The 23,826-nt window shown below is 36.0% G+C and overlaps 1 protein-coding gene across 9 annotated transcripts in view; it reads left to right on the top strand.

Moving 5' to 3' along the window:
* Nucleotides 1-23,826, top strand: part of TCERG1 (transcription elongation regulator 1) — a 60,239-nt gene that overhangs the window by 20,496 nt on the left and 15,917 nt on the right. For 5 of the 9 annotated variants that reach the window (XR_014294249.1, XM_082623453.1, XM_082623451.1 and 2 more), the window contains 9 exons: nucleotides 567-767; nucleotides 1,538-1,650; nucleotides 2,777-2,865; nucleotides 12,411-12,571; nucleotides 13,630-13,686; nucleotides 14,058-14,124; nucleotides 15,204-15,254; nucleotides 16,635-16,770; nucleotides 17,588-17,677. Coding sequence is in view for 8 of the 9 variants with exons in the window: in XM_082623453.1 (XP_082479579.1) it covers nucleotides 567-767; nucleotides 1,538-1,650; nucleotides 2,777-2,865; nucleotides 12,411-12,571; nucleotides 13,630-13,686; nucleotides 14,058-14,124; nucleotides 15,204-15,254; nucleotides 16,635-16,770; nucleotides 17,588-17,677 (965 nt within the window). In the remaining variant the exon portion in view is untranslated. The remainder of the gene's footprint in view (nucleotides 1-566; nucleotides 768-1,537; nucleotides 1,651-2,776; nucleotides 2,866-12,410; nucleotides 12,572-13,629; nucleotides 13,687-14,057; nucleotides 14,125-15,203; nucleotides 15,255-16,634; nucleotides 16,771-17,587; nucleotides 17,678-23,826) is intronic. The other 4 variants (XM_082623454.1, XM_082623452.1, XM_082623450.1 and 1 more) reach the window with 1 other exon arrangement.

Below are 23,826 nucleotides of genomic sequence, written 5' to 3'. Positions count from 1 at the left end.
CTGTGCGCGGGCTTCTCACCGTGGCGGGCCCTCCCCTTGTGGAGCATGGGCTCCAGGCACACGGGCCTCAGCAGTTGTGGCACGCGGGCTCAGTAGTTGCGGCATACGGGCCCAGCTGCTCCGCGGCATGTGGGATCCTCCCAGACCAGGGATCGAACCCGTGTCCCCTGCATTGGCAGGCGGATTCCTAACCACTGCGCCGCCAGGGAAGCCCAGGAAATTCTTTATAAAAATATATTTCTATTAATAAGTAGAGAATGTACCATTATTTTTATAATTTATTATGTTATATTTTATTAAGATTTCACTTATAGATGTGACCCAAATTTCTGACTGTTCTTAAGGTACTTCTTGGGTTCAATTTCTGAATCTAATTGAATTTAGGCATTAGAAGTAAACCAGGGATATAGACTTAGGTAATTAAATCATAATTTATATGATTTTTTTGTTTCAACTGGCTCATTCATTATTAATGTTTAGTAGAAAGATTTAGCTCATATTTTAAAGTTTTATTTTGTATCACAATTTGATACTTGGGTCTAATTTTTTAATTCTTCTTCTTCTAGGTGTATTGCCAGGAATGGCCCCTCCTATTGTACCCATGATACACCCCCAGGTTGCTATTGCAGCTTCACCTGCTACCTTAGCTGGAGCAACAGCAGTTTCTGAGTGGACTGAATATAAAACAGCAGATGGGAAGACATATTATTATAATAATAGAACATTAGAATCAACCTGGGAAAAACCCCAAGAGCTAAAGGAAAAAGGTATAGTTTTAATGACTTGGTGGGACATAGTATAAATAGAAATGCTATTTGAAATTCTGAGTTAATTCCTTTTTTAAAACGTTTGAGGGATTTTCTAGTTACATTATTATTTATTTCCTCTGAATTGATAAATATGTATTTATTTAAAAAGCCAGTTCTTCTACTTACATGCTTGTCTATCACTTTACCATCTGGAGAAGTTAAATTATATGTACATGCTAATATATATATATATATATATATATATATATTTTATATATATATATATATATATATATATATATTTTACTCTTGTCAGGAATTGCATAATTATTCTACTGAATAATTATCGTTATCCTTATTGAGATTGATAGTAATGATCAGGAAGGAATGTGTTTATTGTATGTGTTCTGAAGAAAAACTTTAGGCTGTTGGAGTCTTGGAGGAAGAGGACTCATAATTTTCTATTTCACAAGTCCCTGTTTCTGTTTTTTAGTATGTTATCCCTTTCAGCAAAATGAATGATTGCTACAAATGATATATGAATGACCTGAAAGACTTTATGTCCCTCTGAAATCAGTAGTTCTTTTCTACTGACAGTTTCCTGATTGGTATAGCAAGGTATTTGAAGTTGAACATTACATTAGATTAAAATCAATGATATTACAAGGAAGAACATTTTAGTTTTGTGGTTAATAACTAGAAATGGAATATCTTAACTGCCTAGTTTCTGAAAGTTCATCAGAAGTTACATCAGAACCACTGTGTGATGTTATCTCAATTTTTAATAGAAAAATTAGAGGAGAAGATTAAAGAGCCAATTAAAGAACCTTCTGAAGAACCTCTGCCAATGGAAACGGAGGAGGAGGATCCTAAAGAAGAGCCAATAAAGGAGATAAAAGAGGTAAAGAGCCATTACCTGTTTACCCGAGAGCCAGAATTGATTGTTGGGTACAGTTTACTTGTAACTGAAAATCCATTCGCTGTAGTTTTATTTTTATTTTTTATAAATTTATTTTATTTTTGGCTGCATTGGGTCTTCGTTGCTGTGCGCAGGCTTTCTCTAGTTGAGGCGAGCGGCGGTTACTCTTTGTTGCAGTGCGCGGGCTTCTCATTGCGGTGGCTTCTGTTGTTGCAGAGCACGGGCCCTAGGTGCATGGGCTTCAGTAGTTGCAGCATGCGTGATCAGTAGTTGTGGCTCACGGGCTCTAGAGCGCAGGCTCAGTAGTTGTGCACAGGCTTAGTTGCTCCGCAGCATGTGAGATCTTCCTGGACCAGGGCTCGAACCCGAGTCCCCTGCAGTGGCAGGCAGATTCTTAACCACTGTGCCACCAGGGAAACCCATTAGCTATAGTTGTAGATAATTGCTGTAAATCTGACCTCTGCAATTTTAGGGTTCTTTGAAATTTCTAATTCAGTTTTTCCTTTGAAAGTTTCATTAAATTACTTCTTATACCAAACCAAGACCCCCTTAGAAAGAAAGGACCTTGGACCAGAGCTGATGTCCCCTCCTGACTTATAGACTGGCACATGTTATAATTAGAAGTACAACTTCATATTGGGGAATGATCGTTGTATTTTATTTGTCTTCTCGTGGCATAGAATAATCTCTGTACAGCCCTAAAAGAGCTCTGCTTTTTGGAAGTTTTTTTTTATTCAATGAGGGACCCAATGGTAGTCTTGTCTTATCAGTAAGGAATTTAGCAGAAAAAAGAAACAACCTTAAATGAAGAGGTCTCCTCTAATCTTCTATACCCTTCTCCTTATTTCTACTCTTAAACAGGTGGTTAGTGAGTCTGTAAGATAGGACCTGCTGTTGATGAGGTCTACTGTTGTGCAATTCGGCTCTGTCTAGGGGGCAAGGATTTAGAACTTATTTAGAAATTCTGACTCAGCCTCTCCTCTGTATGCTAGCAACAGACCTTATGTTGGTTGTACTTTAACGTATTTGCAGTCTTTCTTGTATTTGTGGGATATTCAGGTATAGTTTTGTAATATAAATTTAATGGGAGTAATATCATTTCCCATAGGAGCCCAAAGAAGAGGAGATGACCGAAGAAGAAAAGGCTGCCCAGAAGGCAAAACCAGTGGCTACTACTCCTATTCCTGGTACTCCATGGTATGTACTTGACTTAAGCTGTTTGATTGATTGATTGCCATGCTTGATTATTACATTATTATCCAATAGGAAGAAAAAGTACTTTAAAAAAGCATGTGTCAAATACCTGTTTGCTTATTTAATTTTTTATTTTGGCTGCATTGGGTCTTCTTTGCTGTGCATGGGCTTTCTCTCTAGTTGTGGTGAGCAGGGGCCACTCTTCGCTGCGGTGCACGGGCCTCTCATTGCGGTGGCTTCTTTTGTTGCTGAGCACAGTCTCTAGGCGTGCGGGCTTCAGTAGTTGTGGCATGTGGGCTCAGCGGTTGTGGCTTGCGGGCTTTAGAGCGCAGGCTCAGTAGTTGTGATGCACGGGCTTAGTTGCTCCGCGGCATGTGGGATCTTCCCGGACCAGGGCTCGAACCCATGTCCCCTGCATTGGCAGGTGGATTCTTAACCACTGTGCCACCAGGGAAGTCCTCAAATACCTGTTTTTATCCACTGAATATTTTTTGGTACTTGTTCGTTGTATTTTGGGTGCTCAAAATTCAACTGCTCCAGTGTCTTCCTCCCTTCATGGAACTCTCCATTAATATTTATTGTTTAAAATTATAGATTTGAACCACTAAGATCCTGAATCTACTTTTTTATTGTTTAAAATGTTTTAAAATTGCTTTTGTGTATATATCCTCATATGTGATTATGTTTATAGAACTTTGTAAAATTATGTCTTTTTATCTTAGCATTGAATAGTCTATTTTTTCTTTCCTTCTTATGTTTGGTTTTCCCTTTGCTTCCTCTCCCCACATCAGGGCTTTCTCTCCTGTTCCTATTCTAACTTATTTAATCCGTGTATAGTCTACACATGGCAATGAGTTGGCTTGTTTCTTAAGTCTTATAATCTACAGATTCCCCTCCAACTTGTTTTCCTTGCTTTTTCCTCATTTTTATATTAAAAAAATAAATGTGTTTGTTCTATAGAGTCCCACAGTCTGGATTTTATTATTGCATTCTCATGGTACTCTTTAATAGAATCCTCCATTCCTGAATTTCCTGCAAGTTAGCAGGCAGTTACAGAGATGTCATTGGATTCATGTTTGATCTTTATCTTATATATTTTCTATTTCAGGCCTAGATTCAGCCATTTTCCAAGGATCCCTCGTTTCTTTTTGTGAGAAGTGGCATTTTTAGGCCATGTGGGATCTAGGGATAGTTGTTACTACTGAATTAGTCATTATTTTTAGACCTCTTTGGTAGACAGAGGTGGAAGATACATACATTTAAAGATACATCTTAAGTTCACACCATTACTTGCAGTTCAAGTCTACTACAAGATTTTTACTGACTCTCATCATCTATCTTAATTCATTATCTCCTTTTCTTCTGAAAACCATCTTTGAGTGATAGCAACATAAACTCATTTGCTTTTCTCACAGACAAGACCAGTACTATCACCAACAGTGTGATTACTGAAGACAGTTTAAGCTTTTTTTTTCCAGTTATTTTTATTTTTAGGGTATATTACTCTAGGGATGTATACTCAAATCATTGTGTTTTAAAAGCATTTTGGAATAGTTGTTTTTTATGTAGTTATTCTGCCACCTTGGTACACAGGCTCCCTTTCAAAAATAATTGTGCAAAATATTTACCCAGTTCTAGAATCAAAGTTATGAAAACAGTTTGTTTAAAAGAATGTATTTCTAGATTGTGGTTTCTCTGAGTATTGTACATGAAAAGCCAGTAACCAACTCCAAACCCTACCAGTCTGGAGTTTTGTGGACGTTATTAGTTTTCAGACTTGGGTCTTTTCTCAGATTATTAAAATTTTCTTCTGGAATTTGTTTAATTAATGCTTTTCTTCATCTGTTTCTTTTCCCCTTTCTGGAACATTTGTAACTTGCTTGTTGAGTATCTTGTATTTATGCTAAATCTCTTACTTTTTCTCTTATGCTTTATATCTATAATTCCTGTACTTTGTTATTTTCTCATTGATCTGATATGATATTAGATGAATGCATACAAAACATACAATATAAAGGAATTATATGAAGTAAAAAATTACAGAATTCCACTGTCACCAAGCCCTTCCTCGTTAGTAAAAGTTTGGTACATATGCTTTCTGCACCTTTTGCTATATTGTGTTTTATGCACATGTGTGTAGAGATGTGTGTGTGTTATACATGCACATTACAGTGTCTTTAGAAAGTACATTATTTCTGAATTTTTTAGTAAATATGTCCTAGACATTTTGCAATTTTAGTACATGTAAATCTATTTGTGATAGCTTAGTTTTCTGTTGTATGAAATTAGGTAATTTGCCTACAAATGGGTGATTAGGTGGTCTTCTGTTTTTGTATTGTTTGTGTTTTTTGTTTGTTTGTTTGTTTTGCCCTGGCATTACGAAAGTTGCTGTTTAGGGCATCCTTTATACATACATATTTCTTTGTGAACACATGCAAGTATTTCTGTTGGATTTATTTCTAGAAGTGAAATTGTTGATAAAGCTATTTAAAATTTTGGTGAATATTGCTAAATAGACCTCAGAAAGAGGTTTTTTTTGTGGGAAGAAGAGGGTGTACCAGTTAATATTCCCAGCAACAGCCTGAGCGTACCAGTTTTCTCTCACTCTCACCAGTGTAGGGATATTCCTTTTAAATCTTTAGTATCCTGATAAGAAAAGAAATCTTATATGTTTCCAGAATGTTGGTATAATTGAACCTATTTTATGTCTCTTGGCTGTGCATTGCCTCTTTACAGTTTTTGCCCATCTTTTTATGGACTTGTTTTTTTCTTATTGGTATGTGGGAGCTTTTTATGTATACTGCTTTTAACTCTGACATAAAGAACTCGCACACCTCAATAATATGGAAAACAATCCAACAAAAAAGTAGTCAGGAGACATGAACATGTACTTTACAAGCAGCACATGTGAAGGAAGCTCCTTGTCATTAGTACTCAGAGAAATGTAAATTAAAACCACACCTATTAGAATGGCTAAAAGTTTTGAAAACTGGGCATGCCAAATGTTTTAGAGGATGGTGAGCAGCTGAAACTCTCGTACACTGCTGATGGGAATTTCAAAATGGTAGGACCACTTTGCAAAGCAGTTGGGCAGTTTCCTAGGAAGAATATATAATAAATAATTCAGCCATTCCACTTTTCTTTATTTGAGAGAAACAAAAACATGTCTATACTTTTACAAGAATGTTCATAACAGTTTTATTTGTAATTTATTTGGGCTGTTTCCAGTTTTTGGCTATTACAAATAAGCAGGTATCTAGGAGTGGAAAAATAGAAAACTAGAAACACCCAAAATGTGCATCAACAGGTGTATGGATAAACAAATTGTGGCATGTTACTCAGCAATAAAAAGGAACAAACTATAGATACACTCAACAACATAGATGAATCTTGAAGTCATTATTGCTAGGTGAAATCTTTTGTGGAAATCATTTTTGTCATGGAATCCAACCAAAAACTAGGGCTTACTGATCCTAGGGAATACAAAATACTTCTAGTTTTGATCTCTCTTTATAATTAATTTGAAGGCAGGAGTTGGGAGGGGTGAGTGTAATACATTTTCATCCAATTATTCAGTGCAGAGTCCTCTTCAAGAATTTCCATTAGAACCATCCTGAGACACTTAAGCGATCTTGTTAGATGTTAAACTTTATTGGGAAAGAACTAAGCCTAAATTTTCGATACCAATTTCTGAAACACTGTTTGATCCATATTAATAGCAATAACTACTTTGAGATGGAGGTGCTATTCTACTAACTCATGTTGGCTTCAAGATACCTAGGTGTGCTAATACAGCTCCAATGGTATTAGCGGTAAATGTGGAGTGAGAAGCTGTCAGGACATTTCAGCATTAATAGCAAAACTATGGCCAAAGAATTCTTGGGTCGCAAAACTACCCTGTGTTAAATAATATGCATGATAAAGTGATTAGGGGTGAAGTGTACTGATAATCTGCATTTTTTTATGTATCAAGAAAAATAAGACTGGCAGATGCGTTGATGGAAGGATAGATAAGTGATAAAGCATATATGATAAAATGTTAAATGTAAAATCTAGGTGGTCAGTATATAGTGTTCATTGTTCTAGAAACATTCTTTCGATATTTCTGTATGTTTCAATTTCCTCATAATATTGGGGGTAAAAAACTATGGAAACAAACCCTAGAAAAGCAGCAGTCGATTGATATAAATATATATATAAATAAAAATAAAGTCCCTGTGCCACTATAGGTAAATACAAAAGTTTAAATACTATAAGTTCAAAGATAAATTTTTCATAAGTTAAAACCCAACACAGATTACAGACAAATAAAACGTGGCAAATACAGGTAGCCCTCAATTTGCACTTTGTACGGGACTGTAAAAAATTTATGGCAGGCTAAATCTTTGTGATGCAATCTTAGTAAGCAATGGAAAAAGTTACAGTTCTCAGTGACCTTAAAAATTTTTGTCAAAACATTAAAAACTCTCTTAGAACCAGAAACTGAAGCTTGCTGATCTAGGAAATATAAAATGCTTCTAATTTTGACCTCTCTTTATTCTTAAAACAACAACAAAAAGTCAGACTGATGCTCTGAAATACCAGGAAAAGAATTCTAGTATAGTTAAGGAAAACATGGAACTTCATGTTTTACATTTAGCTTCTTATCTCTAAAGAAATAATAATTTGAAGAGCAACATCTAAAGATATCAAAAAAATAAACTCATAAAATGTGATTATCCAAATGAAGTAGCATACTTGCTTAGCTGAACAATTTGTTTAACTTAGAGTTAGCACTTACTCATCTTATAAGAAATAGAAAATAAATTAGGGAATTAAGGTTACACTGATAGTACATTCCCTCATCGACAGAACTTGGAAGATAATTTGGACAAGTGGTTGGTTATCTTTCGTGTATTCAGATGGACTGTAAAAACACTAGGACCATATAGTTGCATTTTTGGAGAAGGAATGGGGTGCTTCCTAAGAAAGACACAAAACCTAGAAACTGTAAATAAAAAGATAAATAAATTTGACCCCATAAAAATATAAAATTTATATGTGATAAGGTTTCATATATTAATTTTGTAGACCAGACACTTGCTAAATGCATTTATTACTGTTTTGTAGATTCTCTGGGATTTTCTACGTAAATAATCGTATCACCTGCAGATGGGAGTGCATTTATTTCTTATTCTCTGATCTTTAATGCCACTTATTTTTCTCTTATTGCTAGGACTATCATATCAGAGCAATGCTAAATAGAAGAGGTGAACATCCCTGCCTTATTCGCCATGTAGAATAAGAAAATTCAATCTTTTTAAAAATTTTATTTTAATATAAATTTATTTATTTTTGGCTGTGTTGGGTCTTCGTTGCTGCGTGTGAGCTTTCTCTAGTTGCGGTGAGCAGGGGCTACTCTTCGTTGTGGTGCACGTGCTTCTCATTGCGGTGGCTTCTCTTGCTGCAGAGTATGGGCTCTAGGCTCGCGGGCTTCGGTAGTTGTGGCACACGGGCTCAGTAGTTGTGGCTCGCGGACTCCAGAGCGCAGGCTCAGTAGTTGCGGCACATGGGCTTAGTTGCTCTGTGGCATGTGGGATCTTCCTGGACCAGGGTTCAAACCCGTGTCCCCTGCATATTGGCAGGCAGATTCTTAACCACTGCACCACCAGGGAATTCCGAAAATTCAGTCTTTTACATCAGATATAATACTAGCTATAGGTTTTTTTTTAAATTTGCTAGTGTTTTTATCAAATCTGCATCTTTCGAAATGAGTTTTTCTCCTTCATTTTTTTAATATGGTGAATTACACTGAGTTTTGAATGTTAAACTAGCTTTGCATTTCTGGAATAAACCTTGTCATGGTAGATTAATCTTTTTAATATATTGTTGGATTTGATTTGCTAATGTTTGGTTAAGTATTGTTGCATCTATACTCCTGTGGGATATGGATCTGTAAGTTTCTTTTGTAATGTTTTTGTTAGGTTTTTGTATTAGGCTTATGCTGGTTTCATAAAAATGAGTTGGGTGGTGATTGGTGATTTCCATTCCTCTGTTTACTGAAAGTTTGTAAGATGATAGTACTTTTTCCTTAAGGTTTTATAGAATTAACAAGCAAACCATCTGGGATCAGAGTTTTCTTTTTGGGAAGGTTTTTGATAACAAGTTAAACTTCTTTAATAGTTATAGGACTATTCAGTTATTTTTGTTGTTTCTGTCAGCTTTGGTAAGTTTTGCTTATTTTATCTAGGTTGAATTTGTTCTAATTCTCTTAATATCTTTTATTTTTTATATTTTTATTTTAAAAAATATTTTATTTATTTTTTCTTTTGGCTGCGTTGGGTCTTCCTTGCGGCGCATGGGCTTCTCTCTAGTTGTGGGTAGCAGGTTTTCTCTCTCCGGTTGCACCATGCGGACTCAGTTGCCCCACGGCATGTGGGATCTTAGTTCCCCAACCAGGGATCCGACTTGTGTCCCCTGCATTGGAAGGCAGATTCTTTACCACTGGACCATCAGGGAAGTCCCCTCTTAATATCCTTTAAATGTCTTTGTTCTTAATTATTCTCTTAATATCCTTTAATGTCTGATCTGTGGTGATAATCCCTTTTTCTTTCCACATAGTGGTGATGTGTTCTTTTTTTTTGGATCAGTCAAACCAGAGGTTTGCCAATTTTGTGGTCTTTCGTAAAGACCACCAGCTTTGGGGTGGTTGGACTCCTCCCCCCTTTTACCTCTCTTATTTCCTCTTTTCTAATTACTTTCGGTTCACTTTATGCTTTTTCTAGCTTCTTATAATGTCCTCTTAGGTCATTAGTATTAGTTCTTTTCTAATATAATAATTTAAAGCTTAACATAGTTTCCTTTTAAGCACTACTTTAGCACCAGCCTACAGATTTTGATATGTTGTATTTTCATTACCATTCAGTTCTTACTATTATGAATTTTTTTGATTTTGTCTTTGACTCATGTATTATTTAGAAGTCTGTCATTTCACTTCCTTAATTTGGGGTTTTTCTAGGTATTTCACTGTTACTGATTTAATTGTGGTCAAAGAATGCACTTTCTTTGGTTTTGATACTTTAAAATTCAGTCTTTTTTTATTGTTCAGATGGCCTTTAGTACTGTTAGTTTTGGGGTTTGGTTGGTCTGTCAGTTGTTGAGAGAGAGTTCTATTAATCTTTTATAATAGTGGGATTGCGTATTCCTCTCTAATTGGTCCATTCTTCATCTATTTTTAAGCTCTGTAAATAGGCTTATATACATTTTACAGTTGTTATGTGTTCCAGATTGTCTTTTTTTTATCATTATGAAATGACCCTATTTATCTCATAATACCCTTTGTCTTCATCTGTTATTAAAATAGCCATGCCTGCCTTAATGTTGTGTGCATGGTATATCTTTTTCCATCCATTTACTTTCACCCTTTCTATGACTTAATGTTTAAAGTTTGTCTCTTAAGACAGCTTATAGTAGTGTCTTGTGTTTTTATTCACTGTCAATTCTGATGCAATTCATGAAATAAATGGAAGAGAAATATGAAATCAGAAATAACAATATAATAACAGAAATTAAAGCCACATTGGAAATAGTAAAAAGGTGAACAGGCTCTGCTTGGTACATAGTCAAGAACAAGAAGAAACATTTGAGAAGGCTGAGAAAAATAAACAGAAAGAACAACCACATGAATGTAACTTTTAGTTGGATTTAGATCTATTATTTTTTCTGTCTTCTCTATTTTTGTTCCTCTGTTCCCCCTTTACTACTTGCATTTGAATTATTTGAACATTTTCTAACATTCCATTTAATAATTTTATCTGTTGGCTTTCTGGTGATATCTTTGCATTAATTTTTGTTGTTCTAGGGATTACAGTATACATACCTAACCATTATAGCCTACTTAGAGTTATTATTGTACCACTTCACATAAAATATGGAAACCTTGCTACCATATAGGCTCGTTTTGAATAATTTTTCATACATATTTTGAAGAACTTAAGAGGAAAAAATATTTTTGATATTTACCATTTCTGTTGTTTTCCCTTCATTACTAAAGATCCAGGGTTTTTTTTTTTTGAAGAATCATTTCCTTTCAGAAAAACTTTCTTATAGGGCAGTTCTGATGGAGGTGAAATCTCTTAGTTTCCCTTCATTGGGGAATGTCTTCTTTTCCCTTGTTCCTGAAGGATATTTTTGCTATATATATGGAGTTCTAGGTTTGCATTTCCTTTTTCCAGAACTTTAAGGATGTTGTTTTATGGTATTTTTGCCTCTGATTTCTGGTAATTAATCCACGATCATTGGACTTGTTTCCCTGTTTGTTTTGTTCCATATTTTTCTTAGCTGCTTTCAAGGATTTTTCCTTTATATTTGATTTTCACCTGTTTGATTATGTGTGTCTAAAAATGATTTTCTGGAAGTTTATCCTGTTTGGGGTTCACTGAGCTTCCTTAGTATTTATGTCTTTTACCAAGTTTGGAGATTTTGGGGAGCCATTTTGTCTTCAAATTTTTTCTGCCCCAATATTCTCTTCTTCTGGGATCCCAATGACGTGTCTGTTAGGCATTTTGATATAGTCCCATAGGTTTCTGAGACACTCTTCATTCTTTTTTTTCACAGTTTCTCTGCTGAGAACTTCTATCTTCATTCATTTCAAGTTTTTGCTTATCTTTGTTTTTGTTTTTCTTATCTCATGAGACGTAATTATAACTGCTGCTGTAAAGTCTTTGATTATTTCAACAATAGAGGCTTTGTTTGATAATTTCAACATCTAGGTCACCTTGATGGCAGCTGTGGATTAACTTGATTATCTGGTCATAAAGACCTGGTTTCTCTTAGAGTTTTAGCTGCCTGTGCTACTATCACTGTGCAGCTAGGGGCCACCTCAAGGCAGAGGTTTGAGGGAGGAGGGGAAATTTATACCCTTGCTTCTCTAAATTTTGACTCCATACGTCTGTTTATTTTTTAAAAAAACCTTACAGAGTTCTCATGTACTTGTTTTTTTCTATATTGTTGCTGAGTTTCTAGTTGTAATTAATAGGAACAGTGGGCTGTAGTGGGCTACAGTGCCATAGCACGATAGGGACTTCTCTTTATTTTTTAATATTTGATATAGTCAAATATTAAAGCCTTCATAAATGATTGCATTTGAGTTTGTAATCTGGTTTGGTAAGAAACATTAAGAAGTATTATGTAATACGTAGGGTGCCATGGTCTGTTCTTTAGCTTCAGGACTGCTTAATAGCATTATTTTTTGCTAGTAAATTCATCTTTTGTGATAGGTTAAAATTGAGTGTGCCAGACTTAAGTTCCTGAGCACTCTAAATTCTGATCACAAATTGCCTTGCTTTTCCTGGTTTTCTCCATAAGTATGTTGAGCTGCTATTTTACCCTTAGCCAGTCAGCTCTGTTCTGTTCTAAAAATCATATTTTGCTCTCTGTAAGTAACTAATAATAATACGAGTGTGTCCTTCCCCACCACCACCTCCCCTTTTGGTTGGATGGTAGTAAAAGACCTAACTATAAAATAATGTTCCATAACATAAGAAAATAATGTTTGAATCAATTCACAGGTGTGTTGTTTGGACTGGTGATGAGAGGGTCTTCTTTTATAATCCTACCACCCGTCTTTCTATGTGGGACCGACCTGATGATCTGATTGGAAGGGCGGATGTTGACAAAATTATTCAGGAGCCCCCTCATAAAAAAGGAATGGAAGAAGTGAAGAAACTAAGTAAGTTTTAAATTAGGAGTTACCCTCTAATTTTAATATTCTTTTAATATTTTTATGGAAAATGTGAGGCAATTTAGAAATCCTCTCTATTTTCAAGGAATATAAGAAAAGGAATATTTGAGAAATGGAAAATAGACTGCTCTTCTAGGTTGAGTTCAGTAATTTAAAAAATAGAGAATTTGGGTAAAATTATGTTTTGTAAAATATTATATATATATTTTTAACTTCTTGTCCTTTTCAGGGTTGTCAGTCCAAGATATGTAGGTACTGCTCATGCTTGCTCCATGCTTATTAAAATGCTCCTCAGTGAACCTTTTAGCACCTTTTGTGATTAGTAATACATATTTTGAAATAATCAAACTGTACAGAGTATTTTTTAAATAAAGTTTACTAAAGTTTTGTAAAATAAAAATGCAAAGGTCTTTTAAACTTGATGAAATTTAGGGAAGGTAAGCCTTATTCCTGAGACTAGGAAGACTTCTGCACCTTATTAAGAGATAATCTTTTAATCTACTTTATGCTCAGTTAGCATTTCAGTATATATGATATATAATAAATAGAAATATTTGTACATATTTTTATTGCATGTGTTTTATTGGTAATTTTCCATTGTATTGATGTAGTTGTGTTTTTAAAGAACCCCCTTGTGTAGTATAGAAGCATGATAAATGAATCATTTAATAATTCAATTGAAACAAATCCTGGTACATCATTTATAATAATTGAGAAATCTTTGTAGATTATGTATACATGGTACTAACATTTTCTGCTTACTAGTGATTTCCAAATTAGTGAAACTTCATCTACCCGGTGCAGAAGATATAAGGATTTGATTCATTTATTTGATAAATACATGTGTTAATAAACATTTCCAAATGAATCAAAGATTTAATGTAAAGGGAAGATGAATACAGGAGGTTTAGAATTATCATGCTTTGTTTAATGTTTTATAAAGAAGTGTTATGAGATAGATAATAAACAGTAATTTTTTAAAAGAAAAGATTGTGTACCATGTGCATGTAACTATTCATAATATTTGAAATGTTTTTTTTTGCCAGGGCACCCAACCCCGACAATGCTGTCCATCCAAAAGTGGCAGTTCTCTATGAGCGCAAGTGAGTGAACTATAAGTTGCAGCTTTAAAAAAATGCTGCTAACCCCAGTGTTCCAGAAGTGGTTAGTGGAAGGATTCATACCTAAATATTTAAATTTTTGCTTGCTTATTTTTTTTATTTATTTATTTTCTTTGCGGTACGCAGGCCTCTCACTGTTGTGGCCTCTTCTGTTGCGGAGCACAGGCTCCGGACGTGCAGGCTCAGCGGCCATGGCTCACGGGCCTAGCCGCTCCGCGGCATGTGGGATCTTCCTGGACTGGGGCACAAACCCGTGTCCCCTGCATCGGCAGGCGGACTCTCAACCACTGCGCCACCACGGAAGCCCTGCTTGCTTATTTTTATTCTGATAGTTTAATTACATTTTCTTACAGTTAAAGAAGAACAAGAATTAATGGAAGAAATGAATGAAGATGAACCTGTTAAAGCCAAAAAACGGAAGTAAGTAATACTTACAGTTTATGTAATTTAGGTAGATTTTTACCTTTTAAAAGCTGTGATTAGGTGCAGTCAGTTCATGATTGGGACAGGTAATGTGTGTGTTAGGAGACAGAAGTCATGATTGCTCTCTTTAGGCCTGTTATTAAAAAGCTTTGCTTCAGGATGTAGAAATGATGTCCCTTCTGTTGCTAAATGTGCAAAAGATTTGGTTATTTAAATATGTATTATGAAGTCAAATGACATTTTAAGGAGTTAGTTGATAAATTATTTTCAGACATTCATTATGCCTGAATTTTATAAAAATGTTACCTCCTTAATGTAGACCTCAACAGACACCATTCCAAAAATCTGATAAATGTAGACCCAGATTTCTCTCTTTTTATATACTGGTCACTTCACTAGTCCTTGTGTCCGTGGTCATTACTTGGAGGGAACCCATCAGCTTATTAGAAAGTGCTCTGAGAGAAAGAGAGTGGTATAAGTGGAAGTATTAGCTTGACCAGTGCTTGGTAAAATATGAATGTTACTAACTATGGGGGGTGAAAGGGTCGGGTAGAGGGTGTTTGTGTATGGGCCGGGGAGGCATGGGACCATTATTTAGCAGCAAAAAGGAAAGTTTGAAGACGTTACTATGGACTGGCTTATCATAGTCCTTATCTGAAAAGGACAGATTGAATGCAGCCAAATTATGGCAAAGAAATCAGTAAGACAACCCCTGTCAAGGGTGGTTCTTTTTTTAAAATTTTTCTTTATTGGCAACAGTGTTAAAGAAAGTAAGATATTAAAGAGTCACTCATAATTGACCACAGTAACAGCAGCTGTTCGAATTTTTACAGTTGACTTTTTTAGTTCTTGACCAAATGTATACATATTTTTATTGGTTGTAATCAACTGAATTTGTGTTCTTTTTTTTAAAAATGTAGAATAAGACGTTTGTTTTCTTAATTATTATAAATGACTGTATTCATTCTGTTTATGTACCATAATTTTGGATGTTCCTACAATGTTAAACTTTTAGGTTGTTTTTAATTGTTTGTTCTTATAGACAACTCTGTAAGGTTTTTAACTGCTTTTATCAGGAGAATGTCAAAGAAGTCCTTTATGTGGATTGCCCGAGCTTCTCTATTTAGGTACAAAGCTAAAAGCCTATTTTTCCTGGCTTAGTTTTTCTTTATTTCTTTTATTGAGATAGATAGTGATAGTTTGTATTGTGACATTTTCATTTAGTATAATTCTATAAAGGTTATTTGTTTTCATTAGTTGTATTTCTTGGATGTCTTTTAACTATTTAAATAGTTCTTAAATGAATTATTATAAGAGGGTATATTGTTTGGCAAATTGCTTTTACCTGTTTGTTTTGTGCATATCTTAGGTCACAGACTATCTCGCTAAGTTCCTGCAGGTCATGGACTATATCTTCTATTTTTGATTCATTCGCTAAATTGCCAATTACCTCTCACTATATTTGTGGGCTGGCCTTATTAGTTCCATTCATCTCCTGGGCTACCTTCATTTTCCTATATAGCATGCTTTTGAATTTCCTGATGTTCTGTTTTCCTAATTCTCTTAAGTTTATGCAGGAAATATGAACCAATTTTATTTTTATACTTAGCAGATCGAATTTAAGAAGGAAAATCTGCTTAAACACACCTGAATGTTACTGAATTACTTCTTTTGATTATTCACATGAATGGTCCTTCTTCATAGGGCAGAGGTTTGAGAGGTGACTTAATTTCATGTTTACAATCTCACTTGAGTACCGTACAGCAGCAGGGTTGCCCTTAGCCCTGAGGTGCATTTTTGGAGAAACAAGAAGTAGTTTAGTCATTGATGAACAGTTCTAATTCCACCTAACTACTCCGGGGCCTATGTTGCTCTCTGGGACCTGTCCTTCAACTTAAATCTCAACTTATCACCCAGAAAGTGAGTAAAAAAAATGTCAGGTAGGTAAGGTATATATCTCACATATCCACTTGGCCAGGTTTGCAGATACTTTTATTTTATTTTCAAAATAAATATTTGAGATTACTAAGACCTTATACCAATTTTTATTAGATTAAAAATTGTATGCATTTATAATGTAAAACATTTTGGAAAATATTGTTTTTCCTATATCATTTCAAGAACTAAAAATTATATTCTGTGCTGTTTGATTCTAACGCATAGAGTTTTAGTGCAATATTAGATACGTTTTTTGTTTTTGTTTTTAAGTAAGGTAGTTCATTTTGTGTATCAGCTAGTGTCAGGGAGAGACAGCACATTAAAGGTATTTTTCATTCCTAACAATGCAGCCACTGTAACATCATTAGAAGCTCATTGTAACTTTATTATTATTATTATAGTGAAAGTTGCTTATCCCTTAGAGTTTATTTGAAACCCTCAATATAATTCTTTTTTGCCAAAAATATGCTGCTCAGTAGTGAGTCTTGAATATTCCAATGATTTTAAGATTTTAATAAGATTCCTTATTAATATTTTGTTAGTTGATGCCTATATTTTCTTTTTTATAGGAGAGACGATAATAAAGACATTGATTCAGAGAAAGAAGCTGCCATGGAAGCTGAAATTAAAGCTGCCCGAGAAAGGGCCATTGTCCCTCTGGAGGCCCGAATGAAGCAGTTCAAGGACATGCTGCTAGAGAGAGGGGTCAGAAAACAATCTTTGGGGGAGATATTTCTGTTTTGTATAAGTAATATAAATATGTCTTGCTAAAAGGTCAAATCTAAGGTTAGTGCTCATGTTGTGGGGGGCGGATAAGGGAAGCCTGTCAAATCACTGTACTCTTTCAAACAGCCTTTTTCCTGGCTAATGATATCATGTTGAACTAGATGCCATTTTACTGTCCTTTTAAGTACAAATAACATTTAACATTTATTGGGTCATTAAATTTTGGTGAGTAATATAAGACGAATATTAACATTACAGAATGGCGGACTACACGGAATAGGTAAGGTATATGTGATTCTTTTAATATCTACAGAATGGCTTTTGGTTAAAGGAGAACTGGTACTTTATGATATTACTGTTAATGAAGCTTAATTGAGAAGGGATTTCAACCTTTTGATTATATTCACAGATTCATTTGAGTAAGTAAAATTGTTCAACTTTAAATCCCAACATTGTTCACAAGGTTGGAGCAAGCTTGGGAAATCAAAATGCAAATCTTCAAGGCTTTTTCTGATGTACTGATTTTTTAAATGTCACACAGTAGTGGTTATTTTAATGAGTAATTAAGTGTGTGTTATTTCTATATAATATAGAAATGTTCAGAGCCAATTAGTGTGCAAGTGTGCTATTGCTAGCCTCCCACTGCTTGTCATTTATTAGTGATGGAAATGGCAGTATGGTTTTTATTATGTGTCCTTTTTAAGCAAATGTCCTGTAGATTTCAAGCAAAATTATATGACCTTTCTGTTTTTAGAGCCAACTTAATTATGAGGCAATACATTTTTTTATTTTAAAGGTGTCTGCTTTTTCAACATGGGAGAAGGAGTTACACAAGATAGTTTTTGATCCTCGGTACTTACTGCTTAATCCAAAAGAGAGAAAACAGGTAAAAGGAAAATAACAGTATATAAGTAATGTATATCCCTTGCCAGCACAATTTTTAAAATTAATTAATTAATATAAATTTATTTATTTATGGCTGTTTTGGGTCTTTGTTGCGGTGCGCTGGCTTCTCATTGTGGTGGCTTCTCTTGTTGCAGAGCACGGGCTCTAGGCACACAGGCTTCAATAGTTGTGGCACGCGGGCTCTAGAGCACAGGCTCAGTAGTTGTGGTGCATGGGCCTCGTTGCTCCGTGGCATGTGAGATCTTCCTGGACCAGGGCTCAAACCCGTGTCTCCTGCATTGGCAGGCGGATTCTTAACCACTGCGCCACCAGGGAAGTCCCCAGTATTATTTTTAAATTGTAAGGAATAAATTAACGATCCTTTTTTTTTTCTAACATAGTACTTTAAGAACAGTTTCATACCTTAGAACATAGTGATCCTTTGTGTGGACATTTCTGCCTCAAATACTTGGATTTTTTTGCCATTGTGGACATGGCTTTGCCTCATGCACATTTTTTTTTTTTTTTACATCTTTATTGGAGTATAATTGCTTTACAATGGTGTGTTAGTTTCTGCTTTATAACAAAGTGAATCAGTTATACATATACATATGTTCCCATATCTCTTCCCTCTTGCATCTCCCTCCCTCCCACCCTCCCTATCCCACCCCTCTAGGTGGTCACAAAGCACCAAGCTGATCTCCCTGTGCTATGCGGCTGCTTCCCACTAGCTATCTGTTTTACATTTGGTAGTGTGTATATGTCCATACCATCCTCTCACTTCATCCCAGCTTACCCTTCCCCCTCCCCATATCCTCAAGTCCATTCTCTAGTAGGTCTGTGTCTTTATTCCTGTCTTACCCCTAGGTTCTTCATGACATTTTTTTTCTTAAATTCCATATATATGTGTTAGCATACGGTATTTGTCTTTCTCTTTCTGACTTACTTCACTCTGTATGACAGACTCTAGCCTCATGCACATTTTGTCCTTATGCTTCATACATACTGATGTTATACCAAGGTTTCAGGGTCATTTCACATGCATTTATTAACTTCGTTTTTACTGGTCAAATGATGCAAATTTAGAGTAGAAAAATAGTAAAATACAGTTGAGTAAAAAGGAATAAAACCTACCTCCAATCCTTCCCAACTGATAGGCCCATTGTTGAACACTTGACCTTTCCCAACTGTTATGTGCTAATACACATATACATATATATGTGTCTGTATTGTAGATAGACAAGACTCAGCATGTTTTTTGGTTTTGTTTGTTTGTTTGTTTTTTGTTTTTTGCGGTACGTGGGCCTCTCACTATTGCGGCCTCTCCCGTTGCGGAGCATAGGCTCCGGACGCGCAGGCTCAGTGGCCATGGCTCACGGGCCCAGCCGCTCCGTGGCACGTGGAATCTTCCCGGACCGGGGCACGAACCCGTGTCCCCTGCATCGGCAGGCGGACTCTCAACCACTGTGCCACCAGGGAAGCCCTAGACTCGGCATGTTTTTATCTCACACATGCTACCCACACAAAGTCCACATCTATTAAGTGGCAACTGTTAAAATGTCTTTTCATCGTAAACTTAGAGTAATAATGGACACTTCAAGGTCTCTACTGAACTAATAAGAATTATAAGAACTAGAGTTAACTTGTTACTGAGCTGCCATTTATTTCCACGATGATTCAGTGACACATACCATCTCATAGTGATTGCTGCTTCCTCTAAAGCATTGCACACTTCCAACTTACATAATTCCTGAATTACCTGGACCACCCTGACACTCATTTCTGTAAAATGGTGAGTTTGTCGAACCACTTGCTATAGTGCTGTTGAGCTACACGATTTCATTTGGTAGAAGTAGTGTCCATCTTCCATATTTATAATTTAATGGTTGTAATAATTCTCTGCACAGTTTGTACCATTATACATGTAGGTCTAATCATAGACATTTTATGAAGAGATGAAATTTACAGTGTGCCAGACATGTATTTTAGACTCATAATAGGAAGACATGACTTTCCATATGTATTTGCATCTGTGTTTCATGCACTGTAGTCTTTTTTATTTTAAACTATTTGTGTGTGATGGTCTCATTTTCACTTCAGTTGATGGCCTTATCAAAACCTATAAATTAGCTTGATTCTTTACTTTTCCCCACTGTACATTTCAAGTCTTACCAGCAAAATCTACCTCCAAAACCTTTTCTAAATTATTTACCATTTCCCTCGCTATACCCTAATTCAAGGTACCATGGTCATCTGTTTGGCCCCTAATTGATCTCCTTGCCTCCTTCCAGTCTTGCTCTCCTCTGTAGTCAAGTTCTTTTTCCACACAGCAACCAGACTAATTTTAAAGTTTGACTGACAAATTAAGGCACTGTTCCCTTGCTTAAAAAATGTGCATTGCGTACTATTTCATTTAGGATAAAATTGAAACTCTTTTTCATGACCTGTAAGATTCTACATACACTCATGTCTGCATATTTCTCAAGCCTCTTTTCTTATGTTCATTTATTCTAGCCACGCTGGCCTTGATATGCCTTGGCCAATACAGGCATATTCTGGTACTTATTAGTCCCTTTTCCTGGAATGTTCTTCCCCTAGGTGTTTGCATAGCTGACTAAATCATTACATTCAGATACTTGACCAGGTGTCTTCTGATTAACCTCTTTGCCTTCTTTACTTTCTTTGTAGCACTCAGAATTCTATCTAAAATTATCTTAACCATCTGTCTTTTCCTACCACAGAGGGCAGGAACTTTGTTCATTGCTCTGTATGTGGTGCCTGGAACAGTGCTTTAACCTGAGTATTCCTGAAGACTTAACTTTAAAACTTTTATGACTTTTACTCTTCATGGCAGTGAGTGTTGCAGTTTCTGAGTTAAATTACAAGTGCATATTGAGAACTAAAATTCTTTTTTAATTTTGAAGGCATTTTATAAGCTGGTGGTATTATTAACTCCTTAATAGAGTTACAGTTAAAAAGAGAAAAAGTATCAAGCATTATTCTGTTATAAATAAAAACTCAAAGGTTCTCATACTTTTTGAGTAGCAGTCTTTTTTTAAAACTGGAGTGTAAGGAATGAGGGAACGTAAAGCCAATTGTATTGGGAGGCATGGCACAAATAATTAGGAGAAACTTGGAAGCATACCACAACTTCTAATTTTCTATGAGATGTTCATCTCAGAGAGTGAATCCTAACCTTGGTGTGGGATATCCTAGAGGAGAGGATACGAAGTTTTTTCCAGCTTCTGAAAGGAAACAACATAAATTCACTTGACTTTTATTTATAATTTAGTACTTTTACAAGTAAGAAAGTATATACTGAGATAGGAGAGGGGTTGGAAACAACACTCTTCCCCACTTCTGTTAGCCTGCAGATACTTTCATGAGCTACTACAGTGCTGTATTTAGAAGGTTTTGAAAATGACCTACATGCCTAGCAGGGGACTGGTGAGATAATTGTATATATTTCTATATAACTTTTAAAGATTTGTGGATATATATGAACTTACCTGGAAAGAGGTCTTAACTATTTAAGTATTTATTTATTTATTTATTTGGTTGTGCTGGGTCTTTGTTGTGGCAGGGAGGCTCCTTAGTTGTGGCTTGCGTGTGGGATCTAGTTCGAACCCGAGGTCTTAGGTATTAAAAAATAAAACCTTTTTCTGTTTTACCTTTCTCCAAGATGTGCATGCACATTTTTAAGGAGCCACAGAATTCTTTAAGATATGTTTGGAAAAATATTAGAGTGTTTTATCTTCCAGAAGACATTTCTTTCAGAGCTTTGTGACTTTCTTCAGTCTGGACTGGTTGCCCTCTACACCTGATGTACAGCTGTCATTTTTGAGGATGACAGCTCTTGATCATCATCCTGGGGATTTCCTTCATCTCTCTTTTTTTGTGGAGGGGGGAGTTTACCTGTCTCCTGCATTGTATGTCGTTTCTTTCTTGGTTTACTCTCTTTTAACGCATTCCATCTCTGTAGTAGCTTCCTGAGAGAACGTGCATGGGAAATAAATTTTTGAGGCCTTATATATTTGAAAACACTTTTATTGTACCCTGATTTGGAATTGTTTGGCTTGCTAAGGAATTTGAAGTTGGAAATCTTGTTCCTTCAGGATTTTGAAGGCATTGCTCTGCATATAGTTTTCAGTGTTACTTTTGAAACTTCTGTTTATTACCTGTTCCCTTGTATGTGGACCTTCTTATTTTTTCTGTAACATGTAGGATCTTCTCTTAGTCTTCAGTGTTCTGAAATTTCATGGTGATTATGTATGGCTGGTGGAAGGGCCCTTTGTGCTAGGCACTTGGTGGCCCTTCCAATGTAGAAACTTTTATCTTTCAATTCTGTTAGATTTTCTTGCATTGCTTTTTTGATTTCCTTCCAGCTGCTTTTATTTTTCCATTCTGGGCCAGAGCATTTGTGCTCTGGGCTGGTCCTCAGAGTTTCTTATCTTTTCTCTCTTGTTTTCTATCTCTGTCTTTTTAAAAAACTTTCTGGATGATTTTCTCAACTTTATTGTCTAATAACCCTTCAGTTAGATTTTTTATTTTCTTTGTCACGCTTTAGGAGTTCTTTTTTTGTTCTTTGAGTTTTCTTGTTTCATGGTTGCAATGTCTTAGTTTTATGAGATAGTTTAGGATTTTTTTCTTATTTTTCATTTTCCTGTATAGTCTCTCTTTCCCCTAAGTTTTTTCTGTCTTGGTCTCTTTTTTTCACGTTGGAGAGTATCCTTAGATGTCTTTGTGGACCCTAACTGCTGATGATTAAGAACAAAGCACTAAGATGCTATTTGGGCACTCTTAGCATCTGGGTGGGCTCTCATGATTGTTGGCTGTACTGTAGAACAGTGGTTCTCAACCAGGGCATTTTTGCCCTAGGGGACATTTTTGTTTGTCACAACTGAGGGAGTGCTGCTGGCATCTTTTGGCCAGCGATGCTGCTGAACATGATCTGGTCCAAAATGTCAAAAGTGCTGAGGTTGAACCCCCACCCCGCTGCTGTAAGGTGATTTAGGCTGGTTTGTTGCGATCCTGCAGAGCAAGTAATTTTTAGGCTGGTTAGATCCTAGATAAGAACTTTTAGTCTCCTTGCTCTTGCTGCATTGGTTCTGAAAGAACTGTGTCTTGATATGTGGTATGTAGCTGCTTAATTCCCTGTTTTCTCAATCTGGTATGCCTCATTCTTAATTTCTGTTCCCCCAGACCAGAGACAGTGTTTTGCCTTTTAGAGCAAGGGTCAGTAAATTTTTAACATAAAGGGTTAGATAATAAATATTTTAGGTTTTGTGGGCCACGTGGTCTCTGTCATGATTGTGTAACTCTACTGTTGTAGTGTGAGAAGACCCACAGATTTATGTAAAGGAATGAGCATGACTGTGTTCAAATAAAGCTTTATGGACACTGAAATTTAAATTTCATTTAATTTTCGTGTATCATGAAGTTGTCTGTTGCTCTCCCCAACCATATAAAAATATCAAAACTATTCTTGTGCTGTAAAGAAAGAGGCAACAGGCCAGATTTGGCCAGCAGGTTGCGATTTGCTAACCCTTGCTCTAGAGAATAACCCCTTGCCTTACTGAGTTTCAGGAGTGGCAGTGCCCTAGATACATAAAGTTGGCAAGGAGGATCCAGTGATTAAACTGCTTCTTAAAAAGCTTTATTGTAGCATTACCCTATCCTCACTTCATGGGTATCTGGTGCTATCAATTCTGGAGCTGTTTGAGGATTCTCTAATTTAAAAAATTGGTTACTTTGTTTTCTTGGCTGCTGGTTTAGGGTCAGCTTTCTTGTGTCTGCCAAATCCTTTATCACATCTCCATGTGCTTTTCAGCTTCCAGAGTTGCTGTTTCTTTTTTCCACATTTCTCTGTCCTTACTGGTTTGTGACTTAAAAAGTTAATCTTGACTATACATTATTAAGTGGGAAAAAATATATAGAATATGTGTAAAGTAAGGTTACATTTTGGGTGAAAATAATTATGTCTTAAAGAGAAGCAGGGGCTTCCCTGGTGGCGCAGTGGTTGGGAGTCCGCCTGCTGATGCAGGGGGCGCAGGTTTGTGCCCCGGTCCAGGAGGATCCCACATGCCGCGGAGCGGCTGGGCCCGTGGGCCGTGGCCGCTGAGCCTGCGCGTCTGGAGCCTGTGCTCCGCA

The sequence above is a fragment of the Mesoplodon mirus genome (genome assembly GCF_964341445.2).
Source record: "Mesoplodon mirus genome assembly, chromosome: 5".
NCBI classification, from domain to species: Eukaryota; Metazoa; Chordata; class Mammalia; order Artiodactyla; family Ziphiidae; genus Mesoplodon; species Mesoplodon mirus.
The sequence above is the reverse complement of the archived record's forward strand: the minus strand, read 5'-3'. Positions and strand labels throughout refer to the sequence as shown.